This window comes from Crinia signifera, chromosome 7 (assembly GCF_055691185.1).
Source record: "Crinia signifera chromosome 7, ASM5569118v1, whole genome shotgun sequence".
Classification (NCBI taxonomy): domain Eukaryota; kingdom Metazoa; phylum Chordata; class Amphibia; order Anura; family Myobatrachidae; genus Crinia; species Crinia signifera.
In genome coordinates, this window is record NC_139223.1 from 75,336,355 (window position 1) to 75,357,723 (window position 21,369).

At 40.7% G+C, this 21,369-nt stretch overlaps 1 protein-coding gene across 2 annotated transcripts in view; it reads left to right on the forward strand.

The window, feature by feature from the left end:
• APOLTP (apolipoprotein lipid transfer particle homolog) overlaps nt 1–21,369 on the forward strand; it is a 331,079-nt gene that overhangs the window by 116,028 nt on the left and 193,682 nt on the right. For both annotated transcript variants that reach the window (XR_014450766.1, XM_083153345.1), the window contains exons 26-32: nt 718–851; nt 1,756–1,914; nt 10,044–10,215; nt 10,826–11,037; nt 13,108–13,296; nt 14,066–14,205; nt 20,454–20,616. Coding sequence is in view for 1 of the 2 variants with exons in the window: in XM_083153345.1 (XP_083009471.1) it covers nt 718–851; nt 1,756–1,914; nt 10,044–10,215; nt 10,826–11,037; nt 13,108–13,296; nt 14,066–14,205; nt 20,454–20,616 (1,169 nt within the window). In the remaining variant the exon portion in view is untranslated. The remainder of the gene's footprint in view (nt 1–717; nt 852–1,755; nt 1,915–10,043; nt 10,216–10,825; nt 11,038–13,107; nt 13,297–14,065; nt 14,206–20,453; nt 20,617–21,369) is intronic.

Consider the following 21,369-nt stretch of genomic DNA (forward strand, 5'->3'; position numbering starts at 1 on the left):
TTTTGAGTCTGGACCCCGGGCCCTTCCCCCCCTCCTCGCTTGACTTACCATAACCTGACACCTGCTTCCTCATCTCCTCTTCCGCTGAGCTGCAGCCCGGAGGTACCAAAGGGAAAGCTTCTTCAACTCAGGATGCCAGCAGCCAATTAAAATGCAGCACTGGCTGGAGAGCCAATCAGAGCTCGAGTATCAGCAGCCACTCTGATTGGCTGCTGGCTACGAGAGCTCTGATTGCTGAAAAAGACAGAGCAGCATTTTAATTGATCGCCGGTGTCCTGGATTGAATAAGCTTGCGCTCCAGGATCTGCTTGTTCAGCGCACTGAGCACAGCGGAGGCAGTCGGGGGGGGGGGTTTGCGGTGGGCAAAATGCGCTGCCCGGGCCCTTCCAGAGGCCAGGGCCTGGGAAAGCTGTACCCACAGCACCCCCCTATTGGTGGCCCTGAGTGCTAGTATTACATTCCATTTTATCCTGGCATACTTTGAGCACAGCTTAAAGATTCATATCAAATAGCTGTGAGTTGTGGTATCAGTCACAATAATTGTAAGTGTGTTTTTTGTCTCTGTTCATAGATTTTTCAACCCAAGCAGATATATAAAATGTGCAGTACCGTTAAAGTATTATCTACTGCTTATCCATTACATCTTCAGTGCTTCTTTATTGTTCATTTCTTTTGCGTTAGGTATAGTTAGCATATTGATCTTGCCATTTGTAACAGGTGATGCAAAAATTCTCCGCCACGAATGTGACACAGGACAAAAAATTAAAATTGACCCAGAATCTGAGGACCAGTACAGAGTTGACGTTGAGCATGAATTTTACTGTACACAGATTCAAGCTTTAAACCACAAGGTAAAATACTCTTGGAGTATACTGTAAGTCTGTTTATCTTTTTTTAAACACAATACTTTTTTACTGAAGAAAGAGTGGCGGTACGTGTGTTATAAAACATTGATCAACAGAAGTACAAAGTACTGTTTTAAAGCTTAAGCTTATGCTATTCATATGGTGAAATTCTTGACTATCCAATTTTGACTATCCGATTTTGGCTAACTGCACTTTAGATTTAGACTACAGTATCTTGCTATTTGGCTCTAGGCCAAATACATTCTATGGGCGAGATTGTCAATATAGACTTGCCTGCACAGTCACATCGGCATTAAATGCGGCTGAATACTGTGCAATTCTAATTAACTTTCTATTGATGGCCAGAATCGCACTGTGTGTCCACAGCTTTATACGCTCATGTACCACAATAAAAATGGCTAACCATTTAATAGAGGGCATCACTCTGAGCAGCATGCTTAGTATAATATTCAGGCAATGAGAACCATTTAACCATAAACAGTATTTGGAACCTAAAGTTTCCATTTCATAACTCCGCTGGAACACAGAGTTCATTTTTGATAGTGGAAGAAATCTCTTCCAATATTGAGCTAGAGCTTCTCTCGTAGCAATGAAGATGTGACCAGTCATGTATTTGTTATGTCATTGGAGAGGGGAAAGTGGTGTAACACTATGCTTTCATGGAGGTGAGGGAGGGAATCTGAGGTGATCTGCTGAATCAAATCACAAACTTTAACCCACAGCAGTTTAATCAAACGACATGCTCAAAGGATGTGGATCAAAGTATCCTCTAACCCACAGTTCCTCCAATTTAGCTCAGGCATGATACAAACTGTGCGTGCATTTAAACAACCTGTCTGAGTGATTGTTGTAATTGTTTTAATTTGTAACCAAGCACCAATACTTATAGGTGCATTTACATCATGAAGAGTATTCACCTCACATACATTCTTACCTGGAAGTGAGCTATGGAAAACACTGGGATGAAATGAACAACAAAAAGAAATTATTCATCAGCCAGACATTCAAGAACAACTCCAATCCTTCAGCATCCAGCTACTTTATGGAGGTAATAAATAGTTTCATTGTACTGTAGAACATCATTACTTACAAGCACAAGTACAGTACTTCTTGTTTGTGGGCTCTTATGTGCTATGTTTCTTAATTACATACTGTACTCCCATTTGCTGCATTGCTTATTTTCTTTGTTACAGTACAGTATGGGCCGGATGCACTAAGCTTCAAAAGTGATAAAATGGAGAGTGACGAACAACCAACCAATGAGCTCCTACCTGCCATGCAACAGACTGTGGGGCAGATGTATTAAGCTTTAACAAGAGATAAATTCAAGTGTTATAAGGAGAGATAAACGTCCAGCCAATCAGCTGCTAACTGCCATGTTACAGCCTGTGTTTCAAAAAAGTCAGTAAGGAGCTGATTGGCTGGACATTTATCTCTCCTTATCACACTTGCATTTATCTCTTGTTAAGGCTTAATACATCTGCCCCAGTGTTTGAAAAATGTCAGGCAAGAGCTGATTGGTTGGTTGTTTATCACTCTCAATTTTATCACTTTTGAAGCTTAGTGCATCTAGACCATATCACTTTGCTGTGGTGGAACTTGTGATTGGTAGGCCCAGGTGCAAAAATATAATTTGGGCCCCCCTCCTCCACCCTAACATAAGTTCACAATATGCAACACAACAGTGCATACCTCCCAACTATCGTGTTTTTTGCAGGACCATCCTGGTATTTCGGGATGGTACTGCCCCCCCACCCGGGGCCGCCAGTGTTCCGCAGCGAGGAGGAGGGAGGGACAGTTGGGAGTCCCCCTAGCCTGAATCGAATAGACACTGTGCACATGCACACAGCATCTTTTCAGCATTGCAGAAGGTTGGGGAAAGGGGGCGGGACCTGAGGATGCATCATCCCATGAGGCCACGCCCCTTTTCATAGGCCACATTCCCTTTTGGGTGCTCATGCAAATGTGTCCCATTTTCAAGATTACCTTTTTTGGGAGGTAAACAATAATTGATAAATTTCCTAAAAGTGCCACCTCGTGGAATACAGCCCTAATGACACCAAGGAAAACCTTCACCAAAGTTTGAAGCATACAAAGAAAACAAAAGGTGTCACACTAGGCGATCCCACACAAAAAAGTAAAATTCCTTTCTTACATAAAAGGAAAATGGATTTAAAGAAGAGTCCAGATGGTATTCTGAAAATGACTCAGAAAAGAGAAAAATATAGTGCAGACGGTATATTCAACAGGAGTAGTTGCAAATTTTGTTATCCCACTCACATGTTAATAGATGTTATAAAGGCACAACTGGGACACTCAGGTCCTGCATAGATCCCTCCGATATCAAAAGTGCTGTATTTCCGGGAGTTCCTGGAACTTAAAGTGTATATATAGTGCAACACTGTTTTGATAAAAATACACACTTTTATTCCAGGATAACACTCACATTGATATATAAAAACAAGGGCATGTAGCACCACAACTGGTGTATCACATAAAGGGGTGGATATCTGCCGTCGATAATACTTGCTGATAGCTTGATCTGGGTGTGCCGGCTCCTCCAAAGAAGCTAGATGATGACAGCAGGCAAGCAAAGATCCTCAGCTTCATCCACAGGGTCCAGTAAGGTGGTGTGTTGGGCTTAAACGCGTTTTCGGACAACCTGGTCCTTCCTCAGAAGCTCAATACACCATCTCCCTGGAGCCTTTTTAAGCTAGGGAGATAATAGGCATTTCCGGTCGGAACAAAACATACAGGAAGTGCGGGGTGCATACATAAATACATTCCCCGATCGTAACATCAATAAAAACGTAAGGAATAATACAGGCTGACAACAGTAATTGAGGACAGATAAAAAAGAGAGGGAACGATATAAAGGACATCTCAAAACATTGCAAGTCTTTTGTATAAACTGCGCTGTTTATATGCTGCATCGTGAGGATGACAGGAAGCGGAAGTGACGCATATGCGTTCCATTCGGCCGGGACAAGGAAGTGATTTGCGTTCCGTAGTTGTCAGTATTCAGCCGGATGGAGGAAGTGCTGGTTCTTGTGTGTTCCACAGTAGTATTTTGCGTTCCAAAACGCCAAAGCTTTAGAAAATTGTGTTCATGGCTTATTGTCCTCATTAAATAATTTCCAGGTCACGGTCATCATACATAAAAAAAGGGGATACAAATATAAACAATTTATAGAGATATATTTTATCAAATAGGAGGTATATTTATAAAACAATTTAAGAGGAAATAAATAGAGAACATATATAGCAGATCATGTGCAAAGGGGCAAGCAAAAATAAATACATTCCATTTCTATAGATAGAAAAATATAAAAAATTCATAAAAATTTTTTTATTAAAAATTCATATAAAAATTCATAGAAAAATTGGTTGAATATATAAAACTATAAAAACCACTTCAACTCGAACTCTCCATTAAGACGATTTGGGACTAGCGTTTTTAATTTATATATCCACTTCATCTCAGTTTTCGCCAGTCTTTGGTCTAGGTCCTTGCATCTCCAAGTGGATTGGAGAGATTGTAATCCCCAAAAAGTTTTGATTTTGGTAGGGTCACAATTATGTTTCTGTTTGAAGTGGGATGATAGGGCATGGGTATCAAGTCCCTTCTGGATATTATATACATGTTCAGCTAATCTTACTTTCATACATCGAGTGGTCTTCCCGATGTATAAAAGACCACATATACATTCTATCCCATAGATGAGATTTTTGGAATTACATGTAATAAAATTCTTTATGGGGTATTTGGTCCCATTCACAATAAAATCATTTATTTTGCTTGCTCCCTTTGTACATTTACACATTTTGCAAGAGCCACATCTATAGAAGCCTTTGCTTCTTATACTACTTCGGATTTGGGGCTCTATTGCACTCCTTACTACATTGTCCTTGATAGAGGGGGCTCTTCTATAAATAAAAGAAGGTTTGACAGGGAGGTCTTTTCCTATAGTGGGGTCCTGTTTTAGAATATTCCAATGCTTTTTGAAAATGTATTCAACTGACTTATGTTGCGTATGAAATTGAATAATGAAGGCCCATTTTGTATGGTCATTGGGCGGAGGTAATGCATCCTTAGTTTTTAATAAGTCAGTGCGTGGTATATTCGATACCTTATTACAGGCATTTTCTATCAAATCTTTATTATTGCCTTTGTCTAGGAATCTTTGGCTCAAATCTTTTATCTGTTTTTTGCATTCATCTTCTTCAGTGCAATTTCTCTTAGCTCTTATGAATTGACTGTATGGTATCCCGTCGAGCCAGTTGTCATGATGTTGGCTCGACCTCTCGATATAGCCATTACAGTCAGTCGATTTTCTATAGATCTTTGTTTCAAGTTTGTTATTTTTAACGTATAGGCTAAGATCCAGAAAATTAATTAATTCTCTACTACTTGTAAATACTAAGTTAATGTTGAAAACATTATCATTCAAGCTCTGGCAAAAAGATTCTAAGCTCTCTGGTGTACTTTTCCCAAAAAATAGAATATCATCTATATATCTTTGCCAGAGCACCAGATCCGCCCCCAAAACCCCTCCATGCCACACTACAAGATCTTCCCAGTAGGCCATGAAGAGGTTCGCATAGCTAGGGGCGAATCTGGTGCCCATAGCGGTCCCGACACGTTGGATATAGTACGTTCCCTCAAAATAAAAATAATTGTTCCTCAAAATAAATTTAATGCCTTCTAGAATAAAGGTTTTTAGATCCTCTGAATACTCTGATTTGTTGAGGAAATATGAAACTGCCTCCAAACCTTTCTCCTCTCTGATAATTGTGTAAAGCGTGGAGACATCCGCGCTGACCAAAGTATAATTTTCTTCCCATTTTACTCCATCTAATATTCTTAGGAGTTCTCCGGTGTCTTTGAGGTAGGCTTTTGTGGTTTTAACAAGTGGCTGTAGGTAGAAATCTATGATAGCTGACAGGTTAGATGTAATACTGTTAGTACCTGAAACTATAGGCCTGCCGGGGGGGTGGAGGGGGTCCTTGTGGATTTTAGGTAGGGTATAGAGAGTGGGAGTGGATGGGTTTTTGATGTTTAGATATTCATACTCACTTTTAGTTATAACACCATCATTTATAGCTTTGGTGGTTAAGCCAATTAGGTCTGTTGTAATTTTTGAGATAGGGTCAGATTTTAATTTTTCGTAGGTATTACCCTCTGATAATTGTTTATTAATCTCTCTAATATAATCAACTTTATCCACAAGGACTACCCCTCCACCTTTGTCCGCAGGTTTTATGATTAGTTCACTATCATTTTTTAGTGCGTTTAAGGCAACCCATTCTTTTTGTGTAAGGTTACAGTTCTTCCTTTTACCTTTGAGTGTTTGTTCTACGTCTTTTAGTACCATTTTACTGAAGCAATCAATAAAACAGCCTTTTTGACCACTAGGGTAGAATGTCGATTTATTCCTGAATTCTGATCTGGGTGGGCCCCCAGTATCGTCTTTTTCAGGGTCTTTATTCATAAAGAATTTTTTAAGGGTCAATTTACGTATATATTTCTGCAAGTCTACGTAGAAGGCAAAGGGGTCGAGTTTGAAAGTGGGTGCATACTTTAGGCCTCTTTTTAGTACCTTTTCCTCATATATTGTTAATTTCCTCTTACTTAAATTAAATATTTTTACTTCCTCTAAAGGTTTTTCAGGTAAATTGGGGGTTGGTTTCTTTTTTTTGTTTATCTTATTTTTATTTCTTTTATTACCTCCTCTTTTCCCCCGTTTTAATTTCTTTTTCTTTGGTTTTATCTGTTTCTCCCTCTGTACGTCCTGTACTCTAAAAAAGAAGAGGATGGATTCTCCTCTGTGTCCAGGTCATCTAGTACCCTATATCTATTATTGTTATATGACCAATGCTGCATTCCATCTCTCTCAGTATTATTCCTTGCATATCTTTTAGGATATTGGTACTCATTATTCCTATAGTGATTTGATCTATCTTGCCTGTACTGTCTTTCAGGTCTTTCTGTCTGCTGGTAATTGTTGTGGGGATGTCTGTACTGTCTTTCAGATCTTTCTGTCTGTTGGTAATTATTAGGGGGATTGCGATATCTTATTTGTCTTTGAGTAAAATATAGCAATTTAAAATTGTAAAACACTGCCAAGCAATATTATATTGGAGTAGAAAAATAACTATAAGGCTATCAATTTGTTTTCAACAATTCATTAAGGTTACAGGGCTGTAAAGGTAAGCCTTATCACTCAGGGCCTGATTCAGAGTTGTTTGCCGATAGAGGGAGAATAGAATATGTGGTGAGCGTAGCTAGCCACTGTGCCCGCAGCGTGGCGAGCGCAGCATGGCAAGCGCAGCGAGCCTGCAAGGGGCTCAGTTGTGCTCCCCCCACTGTCTAAGTCAGGCCAGTCAGAATCCTGACATTGGGCTAATGACTGTCAGGATCCAGACTGTCGGGGTCCTATACCACACCCGAAATACTGTCTGTTATGGAAACATTTGTTTCTTATCTTCCACTCCAAACCCAGGTAAGCTGACAGCTAGGGAGGGAGAGCGGAATGACAGTCAAGTGGATCTAGAATATTCCATCCTACACCAAATAATCCAAAAACATGTACTTAAATCCACGCACAGCTAATTTAACCAATACAGTTAGGAACTAGACCCTGATTTCAACATTAATTAACTCTCAATCTGAGTGTTTAAATGCCCACCAGGAATATTAGATGCCCTCTTTAACTCTTATTGCAAAGTAAACTTGTTGTGCTAGCACAGGTCTGGCCAATATGTGGCTCTCTAGCTGTTGTAAAACTACACATCCCAGCATGTATTGCCACCGTTTTAGCATTCTTTACTAGCAAAACTGTGGCAAGGCATGCTGGGACTTGTTTTTTGACAACAGCTGGAGAGCCACAAGTTGGCCAGGCCTGTGCTAGCAATATTAAAATGCAGGAATGGGTATAATACCACAAATGCTATACAGGTTGAGTATCCCTTATCCAAAATGCTCGGGACCAGGAGAATTTTGGATAACGGATTAGTCCGTATTTTGGAATATTTTAATATTTCAATGATGTATTTTGAAGTATCCTGCATTTATGCTGTATAAACACATAATATACACACAAATATATTTTATTACCACATAAAATACACACAAATATATTTTATTTGTTCAAAAAACAAGGTTTCAAAACGTGAAACAAAATGTGTGTACTATCTCAGCACTGAATTTGAATGCCAAGCAATCATTGTCTTGCACATATATAGTGCCAGTTACATATCATGTCCCCAGTGATGCTGTTACAAATGTCTCCAGTGAGTTTTTAGCAAAAAAAAATTTTTTTTTTTAACTTTCTGGAATGTCTGGTTTTCGGAATAATTCGGATAACGGATATTCGGATACGGGATACTCGACCTGTATTGTTTTTGGCACACGTTTTCTTTAAGTGCAATATAGAAATATGACAAGCCCCAAAAAAATATGCAAACTGCTAATTTGTTCATGGAGTGTCACCTTCCATTTGTCACCAATGTTAGATTTATTTACAGTCCATGTAAAGATACACTATTACCTCTAGAAAAAGGTGAAACAGACAGCAGGACATGGCTGATAATACAGTCATGAATTGGAATAACTAAAAAAAAAAAACTCAAAATCAACTGAGAGAATATGATTGGTGAAAATGTAAGGAGGGTTTTGCCTCAGCAGTGGTTCTTTGGTGGCATTTGTCAGCAACATTTTAATTCCAAAATGTCCCAGTCAGAAGCGCCAAAATTATGTTACCTCTTATAAAGGATAACGTTGCTGAGGGATCTATTATATTTCCGCTCAGATTAATAACACACAAATGATTTTAATCATATAAAAATAATTTATTCAAAATACATTTCATAAAGACATCATACTTTAAAAAGTTTTAAGAAGTGCACTGCATTTCAAAAGACAAATGACATTACAAGACGAACCACATATAACATATAAAGGCTTAGTAATGAATGTATGTTTTAACTGGTAAGGGGCTTAAGATATACTTTCAATTGAAGCATAAGGAATTTAGTTGTTAGCAATTCCTTATGCCTCAATTGAAAGTATATCTTAAGCCTCTTACCAGTTGAAATATACATTAATTACTAAGCCTTTATATGTTATATATGGTTTGTCGTGTAGTGTCATTTGTCTTTTAAAATGAAGTGCACTTCTTAAAACTTTTTAAAGTATGATGTCTTTCTGAAATTTATTTTTAATAAATTATTATTATATGATTAAAATCAATTGTGTGTTATTAATCTGAGCACCACTTCGCCCCTTGAGAGTGCATACTAGCGTAAGCTGTATGCTCTCTTTTTTCTCCTGTTTTGTTCTAAATTGAGGTACACACCCTCATACAAGGGGCAGCAATTGTGCACAGTACTGTGGGAATCTTTTGGATACATATAACCAGCGCTCCTAGTAACCTTGGGTTACAAACTTTTGGGTATCTACTATGATATTTTGTGATTCATGGCATGCATACAAAACAGATGAACTGATAGACTGGATTCACTCCATGGTTAATCACAAGAAGCTTTGTGGTGAAAATACACAGTATGGCCTTTATTCAGGTCTGATTGCAGTACAAATTTGTTTGGAAAATGGGCAAAACCATGTGCACTGCAGGTGGGGCAGATGTCACCTGTATAGAGAGTTAGATTTGTGTGAGTTATTTTGTTTCTGTGCAGGGTAAATACTGGCTGCATTATTTTTACACTGCAATTTAGATTTCAGTTTCAACACACCCCACCCAAATTTAACTCTTTCTGCACATGTTACATCTGCCCCACCTGCAGTGCACATGGTTTTACCCATTTTCCAAACAAATTTGTACTGCAATCAGATCTGAATAAGGGCATATCTGCAGAACATTTGTGGTGATCTCCACAGTGGATAAGTAAGAAACGCAGGAACAACCAAAATCTTATTTTGTTGCGACAAAAAGGTTTGCTGCAATTCTATCAGCAATAGGTGATTTTGGAAACAAATTCTAAAATATGGAACAAAAGATTGAAATGGTTGTCTATTTGGTTACAGTGTTAAAAAAAATGTCAGTGAGATTAATAAAGTTAGTCCCTGTAATGCTTCAGGTAGGCATGTAGCCCCTATAATACTTATGTACCTTCATTTCTATAAAATGTTCATGACAGAATGTTCTTATTTTTTAGTTCACGCTACAAGTTTCAGAGAAACAGGTGAATTACAGAACACAACTTCTGCATACTCATTCAGCAATAGAGAGCAACACCAACTTTAAAGTACAGTACAATGACCGTATGCCGTTTGTTGCTGGACTACAGTGGAAAGACACATCCAAAAATGACCTACAGAAATGGGAAGGTACAATGAAAGATATGTCATTGTGAATATGTGATGGTGGAGATGTATCAAACCTTATAATCAGTACAAGTGGAGGTATTAGCAATAGCAAGGCTGGCCAAACCGGTCCTCAAGATCAACGGTCCACATTTTCAAATCACCTAGCTGTAGTCATTACGAACTGTCACTTTTTCAAACATGCTGAACTCATTCCTACTATAGATACACAGGTTGCTTGAAAAACATGAACTGTTGGTAGATCATGAGGACAGATTTGGTCACCCTTGGTCTATAGCAGATTCTGACTGGGTGCTATAGCAACCCTTCCTCTTGTTTGAATAGAATTGTATAGACTTTCAGGATTATACTCAATTGTCCTGGGTAACTGGAAAGTTGGGTTGCATATAACTTGAATTGTTGTATCTGACCAACAGCAACAGAATACACCAGGAAATTGAATTCAATGTTATAAACCAAAATCTTAGTGCCGTGACTATTTTCATACTGATAAAGCTCTGTAGACCATTCATTTTTGTATCACTATTTTCTGGAATCCTATTGGACAACACCGTTTAGAGTAATCATTCTAAATTCTAGTATCTAACCTCATCATTCTCTGTTTTATACTCAGGGGCATTTACTATGGATACTCCATGGCTGTATCTATACTCCGCACTCAAACTCCATCAGCCACAGCGTCATGCTTACCAGACTATAGTGGAATTGTCTGCTGCAAAGGCTTTGTTTGTCAAAAACCTTGTGTTGGAAATGTTCCACAAAGACACAGGAAGTGAGAAAGAGGGGAGAATTCATATACACACACCTACGGTTACTTACCTAAGAGTCAGTCCCAGTTTAAGATTTATTTCCCATATATGATTCAATGTGTATATGTTACATAGGAAGTCAGTATAAAATACAAAAGAAAAAACAAACTTAGTCTCTGCAACACAATCATTTCCAGGAGAGGGCGTACCTGCATATATTAAGGATCCCCTGAATGTATGAAGCAATATCTACTGTGAGTTGTGCTGCAAAGTTGTTACTCACAGCATTTAATAGACAGAGATAGGTAGGCGGGGGTTTAAGCATTGGAATGGGCAGGTGGTGCTTTCTATTGACAGATCAGTGCAGAAGGTGCTTTTTTCTAATAAACATAATTATAGTGAATTCTTCAGACAGAGATGAGCAAGTAGTGCTTTCTTTGGGAAGAGATGTGTAGCTGGGCTGTTTTGGCATGTAGTGCTTTCTTTGTACAGAGCTTGACAGGGGGGCTTTCCTCAGACAGAAATGGGCACTGGTGCTTTCTTTGGATGGAGATAGCGAGGTACAGGTGGACTTTCTTTGGAAAATGATGGGCGGTTGGCCTCTTTTCAATCAGATGGACAGAGGGGCTAAATTCAGTCAGAAATTGGTATGGGGGCTTTCTTTTGAAAGATGGCCATGTCGTGCTTTCTTCAGACACAGATGACCAGGTAGGGCTTTCTTCAAACAGAGTTGGGTGGGTAGTAATTTCTTCAGACAGAGATGTGCAGATAAGCTTACTTCAGACAGAGATGGTCAGGAGGGTTTTCTTCACACAGAATTGATCATGGGGGCTTTCTTTGGGCAGAAATTAGTAGGGGGGCTTTTTTTGGACAGTGATGTACAGGTAGTGCTTTCATCAGTCAGAGATAGGCAGGGAGTTCTTTCTTCAGAAAGAGGTGGCTGGGTAGTGCTTTCTTTGGTGAGAGATGGGTGGGTAGTAATTTCTTTGAACAGAGATGGGCAGGTGATTTTTCTTGGACAGCGATTGGCAGAAAGGCTTCCGTCACACAGAAGTTCGTACAGAACTGGGTAGGGGTGCTTTCTTTGGATGGAGATGACCAGGTAGTGCTTTCTTTGAATGGAGATGGCTAGATAATGCTTTCTTCAGACAGAGATGGGCAAGGGCTTTCTTTGGACAGGGATGGCCAGGTAGTGCTTCCTGCAGACAGAGATTGTCAAGTAGTGCTTTCTTCAGACAGAGATGGCTAGGTAGTGCTTTCTTCAGAGATAGCAGGTAGTACTTTCAGGTGAGGTTTTCACTAGACAGAGATGACAGGAGAGTGCTTTCGTCTGTCAAAGATGGGCTTTCTTCAGACAAATATGGGCATGGGGGCTTTCTTCAGACAGAAATGGGCAGGATGGATTTCTTTGGACATAGATGGTCAGGTAGTGCTTTCTTCAGAGATAGGTGGCCGAATAGTGCTTTTTTCAGGCAGAGATGGGCCAGTAGGAATTTCTTTAGATGGAGATGGCAAGGTAGTGCTTTCTTCAGACAGACATTGTCAAGTGGGCTTTCTTTAGACAGAGATGGGCAGATAGTGCTTTCTTCAGACAGAGATGTGTAGGTAGTCCTTTCTTCTGGGTAAGTGGGCTTTCTTCAGACAGATTATCAGTTAGTGCTGTTTTTCCTTTAGTGAATTAAATGGTTTTACAGCCCAGTAGTTTTACAAAGCACACTTAAATTTGGTAGGTACAGTATAGAACTAGATGTTTGTGATAAGTCCTAATGATTGTGTTTATTTACACTGTTGGGTTTTTGATGTAGTTTAAAAGCTTGAATAGACCATATTTTGACCATATTTTGAAAAACAGTTTAAAATGTTCTCACTTTAACTCTGATTCTTCTGTCTCCACATCACAATCTCTTCTGTCAGTTTTACTGCTATTCTTTATTGTACACTAAAATCCTGTCCAATTATTTTCTAGCCAGCTCCATTACATGCATAAAAATAAACAGAGCAGAATAAACAACAGTAAAATCATATACACAGTATAGTGACTTATTAGTCATAACTGTATTCAGCACATTGCATTTATATGTTTTTTTATGCCAATGGGTCCTAATTAAAAATCAATATTTTTTTAATTGATTCATCTTATCCCTAGGCTTCCTCTATGAATCTCATTGGAGGCAAATCCTTCCGAAGCTATAATGAAATGGTGTCGCTGTGGAATCAACTAATTAAAAATGAGATTCACTTGGAAAACAATGAGAAAATGAAGATTTTTTCATTTAAGATCAAGAGTTCAAAACAGGAATTTAATGTGACAGCTGATTATTGGATCACGGACTTGGTATGTTACAGACATATGTAAAGGTGGCCATATACTACTGCGATGACACTTTAACCATGAAATCCCCATAAAGATGCACATCCCACCCTTTAAAGCTAATACATGGACTGAGGTGGGTAGAAACATCCAGTTCTACCCACCTCAGTCCATCACAAGAATCTATATAGTGCATTCACTCAGTCGCAAGTCATCTCGGTAACTAAGCCACTGTGTTTCCCATATACAGGGCGGGATGCTATATAGCAGAAATGCGGTAAAAACCCCGTTTTCGGGGTTTCTACCGCATCTCTATATGCTATATGGCGCCTCCGCAGTGTCAGCGCTGCGGAGGGAATCGCCAGCTAAAGCTGGCGAATCCCTGCAGAAGCCTATGGGCTTCTTACCGCAGCGCTGTTTGAGGGATCCGTCACGGATCCCTCCCAGCGTGCCCTGCGGCCGGCGCCGGGGTCTGCGCATGCGCAGATGGACTCCCGGGTCACAGACCCGGAAGTCCAGTGCCGGCACCGCATCGCAAGGGACAGCTCTTACCGCAAGAGCTGTCCCTTGCATGAATAACGGCATATGTTATAGCATATGCCGTTATTAAAAATGCGATGTCCGGCGAAGGGGGGCCGCGGATGTTATAACATCCCGCCCACAGTATGAGGAAATTTGAGGATTTGTATAAAATTAGGTACATGAGCATCACAATGCATCATTTGCTATGCAAGTGTTTTTTTAATGTTTTCAAAAAATATTTCCCCTGATTATTTACTGGTCTATTTTTCAGCCGAGGAAGTCAAATTTTCTAATAAGGACAGTGTGGGCAGATCAGAAGAGTATTCCCTTAGTAATGCAGCTGAACGGGCAGATTGAAGATGTAAAAAAAGAAATTTTGTTCTATCAGAAACGTGGTCTCATCCATTTCAGGTATGTGTAGAATAAATTAACTTAGATAAAAAAAAATCACATCAATGTCATATAAACAGGAGCAAAACAAACCATCATCAGGCCCAGTAACATGAATTTGAATGATCCATTTTAATGAATATGGTGGAATCAAGTTAAAATAAAAAATATTTTTTTTATAGATATATATATATATATCTATATATATCTATAGATATATATCTATATATATAGATATATATATATATTTATATATATATATATATACATACATAGCTAAAATAATGAGAGTGCTCAATAGTGCAATAACAAAAGTGACAAAATTTTATTTTAAAACATTCCAAGCATGGATAAGTACAGGGTAATGTACCACAGTCGGCGGTTACACACAACGAAGTCTGCAGTGACAAAACGCTTAGGGGTGTGGCCTGACGTCGCTCATCTGTTGTCTGAATGTGAGAGTGGAACCACTCCAACACCCTTTGTGAAACACAGAGATATGCGCTATTATAAATTGCGGTTGTGTGTAACCGCCGACTGTGGTACGTTACCTTGTACTTATCCATGCTTGGAATGTTTTAAAAATAAAATCCTGTGGAATCCAGGCATATTTGGAGCAGCCGGGTTGAAAGTAAACCCAGAGTGCATTTGGAATACCTAACTGGGACATTAACCCATTGATTTGTGGACTGATTTGTGGACTCCCACTTTGTTGAATCAATTTTCAAGATTTATTTTGCGCACTTATTTTTCGTTTGTATATATATATATATATATATATATATATATATATATATATATATATATATATATATATATATATACTGTATATTGTGACAAGGATCACATACACGGGGACTCAGATGAAGTATTTGATGTTTATTTTGAAGAGCAGGTTAAAGCATACCAGATTATTTCCATATGCAAGCGTAGTTACAGGCAGCAGCATACAGGTACAGTTGGAGCGGGACTTATCTATTCAGGGGATGGCGATGGCGACGCCAGCCGCCATCCCCTGCCCCGCGCCATCTGTATGCCGGAAGGGGACGCGCGCGCACGAGGTGCGCACGCGTCCCCTTCCGACGGTGCTGCCGGCGGTCGCCCGGTGTCTACAGGACCCCCCTTTTCTGCAGGTCCAACTCTATTGCTCAAAATAATTATCATAAACATAGCTATCACATTAGTTATAGACTTCAGGCAAGCTATCTAGTCTAATGCTCAGGGTATCATAATGCTAGGGGACCCCGAGCAGGGGTGGGAGGTGATCACACAATCATAGTGGTGAGGCAGCACTCTCTGCTAGCCTCCCAACCTGCAGCCAGATGTTGAATGACTGTCATATACCCCCAACTTCCAATATTTGAGTGTGGCTGAGCCTGAAAAGGGGCTGGGCTTCAGCTGGAGGGGTGGGGTTATGTACAAAGGGGGGCGGGTGATGAGGCCCACTTGTTTTGGGGGTGTGCCCAGTGCCGCCTGAGCAGCTGGGCAGCCCATGTCTTTATTCTCTGCATGCGCATGGCATCTATCTAGCGATCACCAGCTGCTCTACAAAGCTGAGCAGCTGTGAACCCCTGCTCCCCCCAATTGTCTCCCAGGCCGCAGCACGCTGTTGCCCACTGGAGGGACAGTAAGAGGTATGCTGTCAGCATGTTCATTGGTGGAAGGCCGGAGCTATCCGCCAATCAACTTACTGACAGCTATTTACTCTACGGAAAATGTGAAGAGACTGTGCGGGACCAAATAGAGGTACTGTTAGGATTTTATTTAATTGGTTCCTGTGAATGGGTCGGTAGGGGCCACAGTGTATTGCTTTGCCCAGGGCTTACAATTCTGTTAAGATGGCCCTGGTCACAGTGAAAAGCTTACAGCCACGTTCCTGCCCTCAGATGTATGTGATAGATGGCCTCTTCCTGGACCTGCCAGATTTGTGTTCCTCACTTGGTGGAATGCATATTGGAATTAGCTATTGGGGCTCAAACTTCAAAAATCTAAGCCTGCACAGTCAGCCAGTCCCCATAGCTATTATTTACATGTGATCCTTATTTGCTGTTTTTGGAAGATTTGCTTCATTGATACATCTCCCCCAAGCCAATGCTAAGCCGATGTGATGTGCACCTGCTATGTGTGTGCCAGTGAAGCGTTTCATGTGATGGGTGGAGTGCAAGTGATATACAGACCTAGGTCACCTAAATGATCTATATCCTGGTTTGGGCACGGCAAATGTAGGATTTCTGGAACAGAGTTTTCATATACTAGAATAGGGATGAAGCAATTACTTTAAACCAGCAATAAAAACTAAACCTTGGCATACACTATACAATTATCTGCCAGATCTGGCTGGATGGAATGGTAATAGATGATAGCTAATGAAAATTGATAATTTTCTCCTAAACCACCATTTACTCCCACATGGTTTTGTTTGTTTAAAAATCAGTAAAAAATCTATAATCATTGATTGATTGACAAATTGATGTAAACAGCTACAAATTTGGCAATCCAAAGCACAATATTGGAGTATAAAATCCAAATTCTGAACTTCGGGAAGAACCAAACTGGGACTCAGTTTGGATCGGATCCCCTCAGGAGATCTGGACCAGGTTTTGGTTTGGATTAACGAAACTTGAGTGGATTCAGATATCTGGAAAATCGCACTTGTCTAATCAGTATCAATCTCAGGTGGCTTGAGGTTTTACAGCATCCTGGAACAGATAGTTAGGACACTAGACTAAAGCTGGGTACACAATGAAGCAAGTCCCGCGGGCATCGATATAGTTAACTATATTGGCAATGCGGCGGGAGAACGATATAGTGCATACAGACTGATCAATATCTTTCATGATATCGGTCAGTGGCATCATTCCCCCCTTTGTGAATGCAGTCGCTGACAACATCATCAGATTGAGCTGCATATACAGAGGACAAGGTGTATCATTAACAGTAATGACCGTACACTTTGGACAACATGGAAACAATATCGATATCTTTAATATCGTTTACAATATATTGCCCAGTGTGTACTCAGCTTAACTGCTGCTAGCAGTGGTGTAAAACCCTGCAGTGGTGGGGAGGCGCTTAGTAAGTGAGGGCGCCGGGGGAAGGGGGGGGGGGCTGCGGGGCTACTGCCAGGAACCTGCCACCGACGCATCAGTCTGCGGTCCTGGCTCTCCCGGCTCCTGCTGCCAATAAGAAATGCGACACTCAGAAAATGGCTGCCCCCATACTGCAGACCATTTTTGAGGATGCTAGAGGAGGCGGGACTTCAGACTGATGCGGCACAGCGGCAGGTACCGGCGGTGGCATTATGCGGAGGTGTAAGGGGGGGGGGGGTGCTACCAAAATGTGCGGTGGGGGGAGCATATTTAATAGTTACGCCACTGGCTGCTAGTCTAATTTTATAACATGTCATGCTGCGTTTGTATCATGTTTGTGTGATGGTAAAGATATCCATGAACAAGAATATAGTATTTGTTCTATTAAACACATGAAAATCTCTATTGCACTGTGATTTACTTGTTCTGAGTGCACTGCAGATAATACAATAGCTAATTATCATTTAAATGAAGTGCTGCTTTTAAATGCACTTATTAACAAGAAGGTTTTTATAGTTGAAAATAAATCTGTTCTTTGTTCTGCCACCGCTGACTCAATTTACAGTTTAAATGAACTTCTTTAAATGTCTTTAAGAAAATATTCTTAAAAACCTTTCAGCAATTTGGCCATGCTTCCTGCTGTGTCATGCTTTCTACAATCGTAATATTATACCATATGTACTGTATGTGTATAAAAAGGTACTTTACATTTATTTTGGTTTCCTGGTCCTATAAGTCCCAAGCAAATCCAAGTAGAAAATGATTCCTTCTACAAATAACAGCAAAACATGTACATGGGTCAGAGCTCTTTCTCACATCAATGACGTGGATTTGGGGCCTGATTCAGAGTCGATCGCTAATGTGAGAATTTGCAGTGGACTGTGTGGCGTAACCGATTTTACTGTTTGTGAAATTGTGAGTAAGGGCGAGATGTATTAAAATACATCACCGCCCTTCGCCCCCCCCCCCCCGCCGAGATGCCAGCGCATATGTACTAACATATGCGGCTGGCATCGCGGAGACGGAGCGCCCCCCCCCCCCCCCCCCCCGCGATTCCTGTACTCTGGTGTGCGGGGGGTCTCCGTCACCTCCCTGCCACCTGGCTCTCCCCTCACGCCGCCTGGCTCTCCCCTGCAGCCGGAAGGATGTCCGGCTGCTTCACTAGGGGGAGGAGGGGTTCACCTTCCAGGGTCCAGGAGGACCCTTCAGGAAGGTAAGCCGGAGGGGGGGTCGGCGAGGCGGCAGGTTTGTGTCGGCGAAAAGAAGCCCATAGGCTTCTATAGGGTATCGCCACCCAAAGGTGGCGATACCCTTCAATGCGGTATCATTTTTTATACATTGGAAAATGCGGTAAAACCGGGGTTTTACCGCATTTTCCGTTTGATACATCTCGCCCCAAGTGGGGGTTCCACTAATCTGTGACAGAGACAGACTGGAAGTGGTCATAGCTGACGGCAAAGGCCCTCCTCACAAATGCCTGGGAAAGCCTGCATTTTTTAGACGCACCCAGAAAAGGTGTCCTCCTTTAAACGCCAGCTTCCTGTCAGTCAAAGGGAAAAATGTATCAAGCTTCAAAAAGTGATAAAATGGAGAGATACATGTATAAACAGCCAGCCAATCAGCTCCTACCTGTCATGTTACAGGCTGAGTTTGGAAACTGACAGGTTGGAGCTGATTGGCTGGTTGTTTATCACTCTCCAGTTTATCACTTTTGAAGCTTGATACATCTGACCTATACTGTGAGTGGATTACAATTATGATCCATATAAATATTCTGTTGATATTTTGGGTGAGATTTAATAGGATGAGAGATTCAGAAAGTGAGAGATTTGGTAAGAAATCTCCAGTTTTTTTTAAAGTGGCAATCATTTACCCTGCAAAACCAGTTTGATTTTGCAGGGTAAATGATTGCCGCTTTAAAAAAACTGGAGATTTCTTACCAAATCTCTCACTTTCTGAATCTCTCATCCTATTAAATCTCACCCATACTCTCACGCATGCACAATTCAATTAGTATGCATGTCCAGTCGTTCTACAATCACTAGTTTTGCAAATTCTCACATTAGTGACCAACTCTGAACCAGTCGCTTGGTTTGAAATCTTGATTCATAAATATTGATGAAGAACTTGTGAATGGGTTAATGCACTTTTTAAAAAAGAGTGTGGGGTTTAAGTATGTATTGGGTAATGCTGTAAATAAAAGAACACGAGGTATGAGTAAATTTATGTGCTAAGTAAAGTTGTTTGAGTTATACACAGGGTAGATATAACTATTACAGAAGTGGATGATGTTTAGCTAGCAGTTTATATAGAAGATGAGTTATCCATGGCCAGAATGGTATAGGGGGCGGCGTTCCATCGAGTCTACCTATCATAAAATTAAGGATGTTTATGAGGAAGACATGCTTTTAGTGAAGCCCCCACACTTTGACTTGAGGGCCGGGAAAGTGGGTATTGGTGGCAGTGTGAGGTTGGGGCGGGGCAGTAGGTTGAAGCTTTGCCTACAGTGCTGAGAAGCCTTAAGGTGTCCATACACGCACCGATCCCAGCGGTGCGATCTGTGATTTGAGGTGCACACTGCCGCGGCACCTCATCGCACAGTACAAAAAGTATGTGCTGCACATACTTTTTGTACTTGCTTTTCATCGCATCGCATTGCATCGCATTGCATGCACAACGCATGCACAAGGCATGCAGTGTGATGCGATGGGATGCTATTTTAGCCCAGAACGCACGCCGGGATCGGTGCGTGTATGGGCACCTTTACGCCGACCCTGGAGTTATCAATATATGTGTGTATGGCGTATCAATAAAAGTATTAGCTATTAATAAAATTTTGATGAATAAGCAAAGGAATTTGAAGTATAAACAGAAATGTATGATATATAAAGGCGCCTGAATTATAAATATAATTGTATGAGGTATAAATAGAAGTGTATGATATGTAACTAGAGGTGTATGTGGTATAATGAAGTGTATGAGATATAAACAGAAGTGTCAGTGATTTACAGTAGCAAAGGTCTATTACATTTCCATAGATATGTTTGATATATCCATAAAGGTTTATAAGACATCACTTCAGATGTGTGAGGTATAAGAAGATGTGCATGATGTATATACGTACTATGTAGTAACGTTTGAACAAAGCATCACATACATTTAAGTTTCTTTTCTCTTTAGGCATCCATTTAAATTCCCCGTCCCACAGAGTGTCCTTCTCCAGGAGACATTCACAGTAGATAAGCGAAAAAGACATTATATACTGGAAACAAAGTTGGTTCTAGATCAAAAAGATGAATGCGTCCAGACCGTTGTTCTTGGATACCACACAGATAATCCTTATGTGAGTAAATTAACTTGACATTCTGTGTAGAGATTAGCAGCATTTCCAAAACTGTTCTTCAACATAATCCCCTTGCTCTGCATTTATTCAATTGTGTATGTTGTGAAAGTGCAGTTTGGCTGTAAGTAATAAATCATAATTGCCCCAGCTCTATTCATAATGAATGATTCATTTAGGTGTCAATTGTTATAGCTAGAAAGCGCTACTGTGCCTACTCCATAGTGGCTCTTTCTGGAAGGCTGCAATCTCTAACCAAGATAGCCACTGCCCTTAATGGGCCTACACATAGGGAGATGTTGCTGAGCAATCTGAGCAATGTAGGTCACTCAGGATCGCTCAGCAAGATCACTCAGCACACAGCACTTCACAGTGTCAGTGAGCGATCTGTCAGGGTCAGAACACTGGCCCTGACCGGCGATTAACTCGATTTTTCCAGCATGCTGGATAATAATCACCTGGCGATAGCGACACGCGGGGCTGTGCATCGCTGTCACTATGGTCCCTACACATGGAGCCATGTAGGGGCATTTTCTAAGTGTTCTAGTGAGATCGCTTAGAAAATGCCCTGAAATCTCCTCGTGTGTGGATCCCATTAGTTGGGCACAGGAGCGACTCTATCTTATCACTTTGTTAGAACACCACAGTGGGAGCTGTACGTCTACTACATAGCTCACAGAATCCCTGCCAGTTACCGCTAACCCCAACACTAGTAGTGCTAAAGTAGTCATGCAGAGGTGGGGGAACTAATTTCTC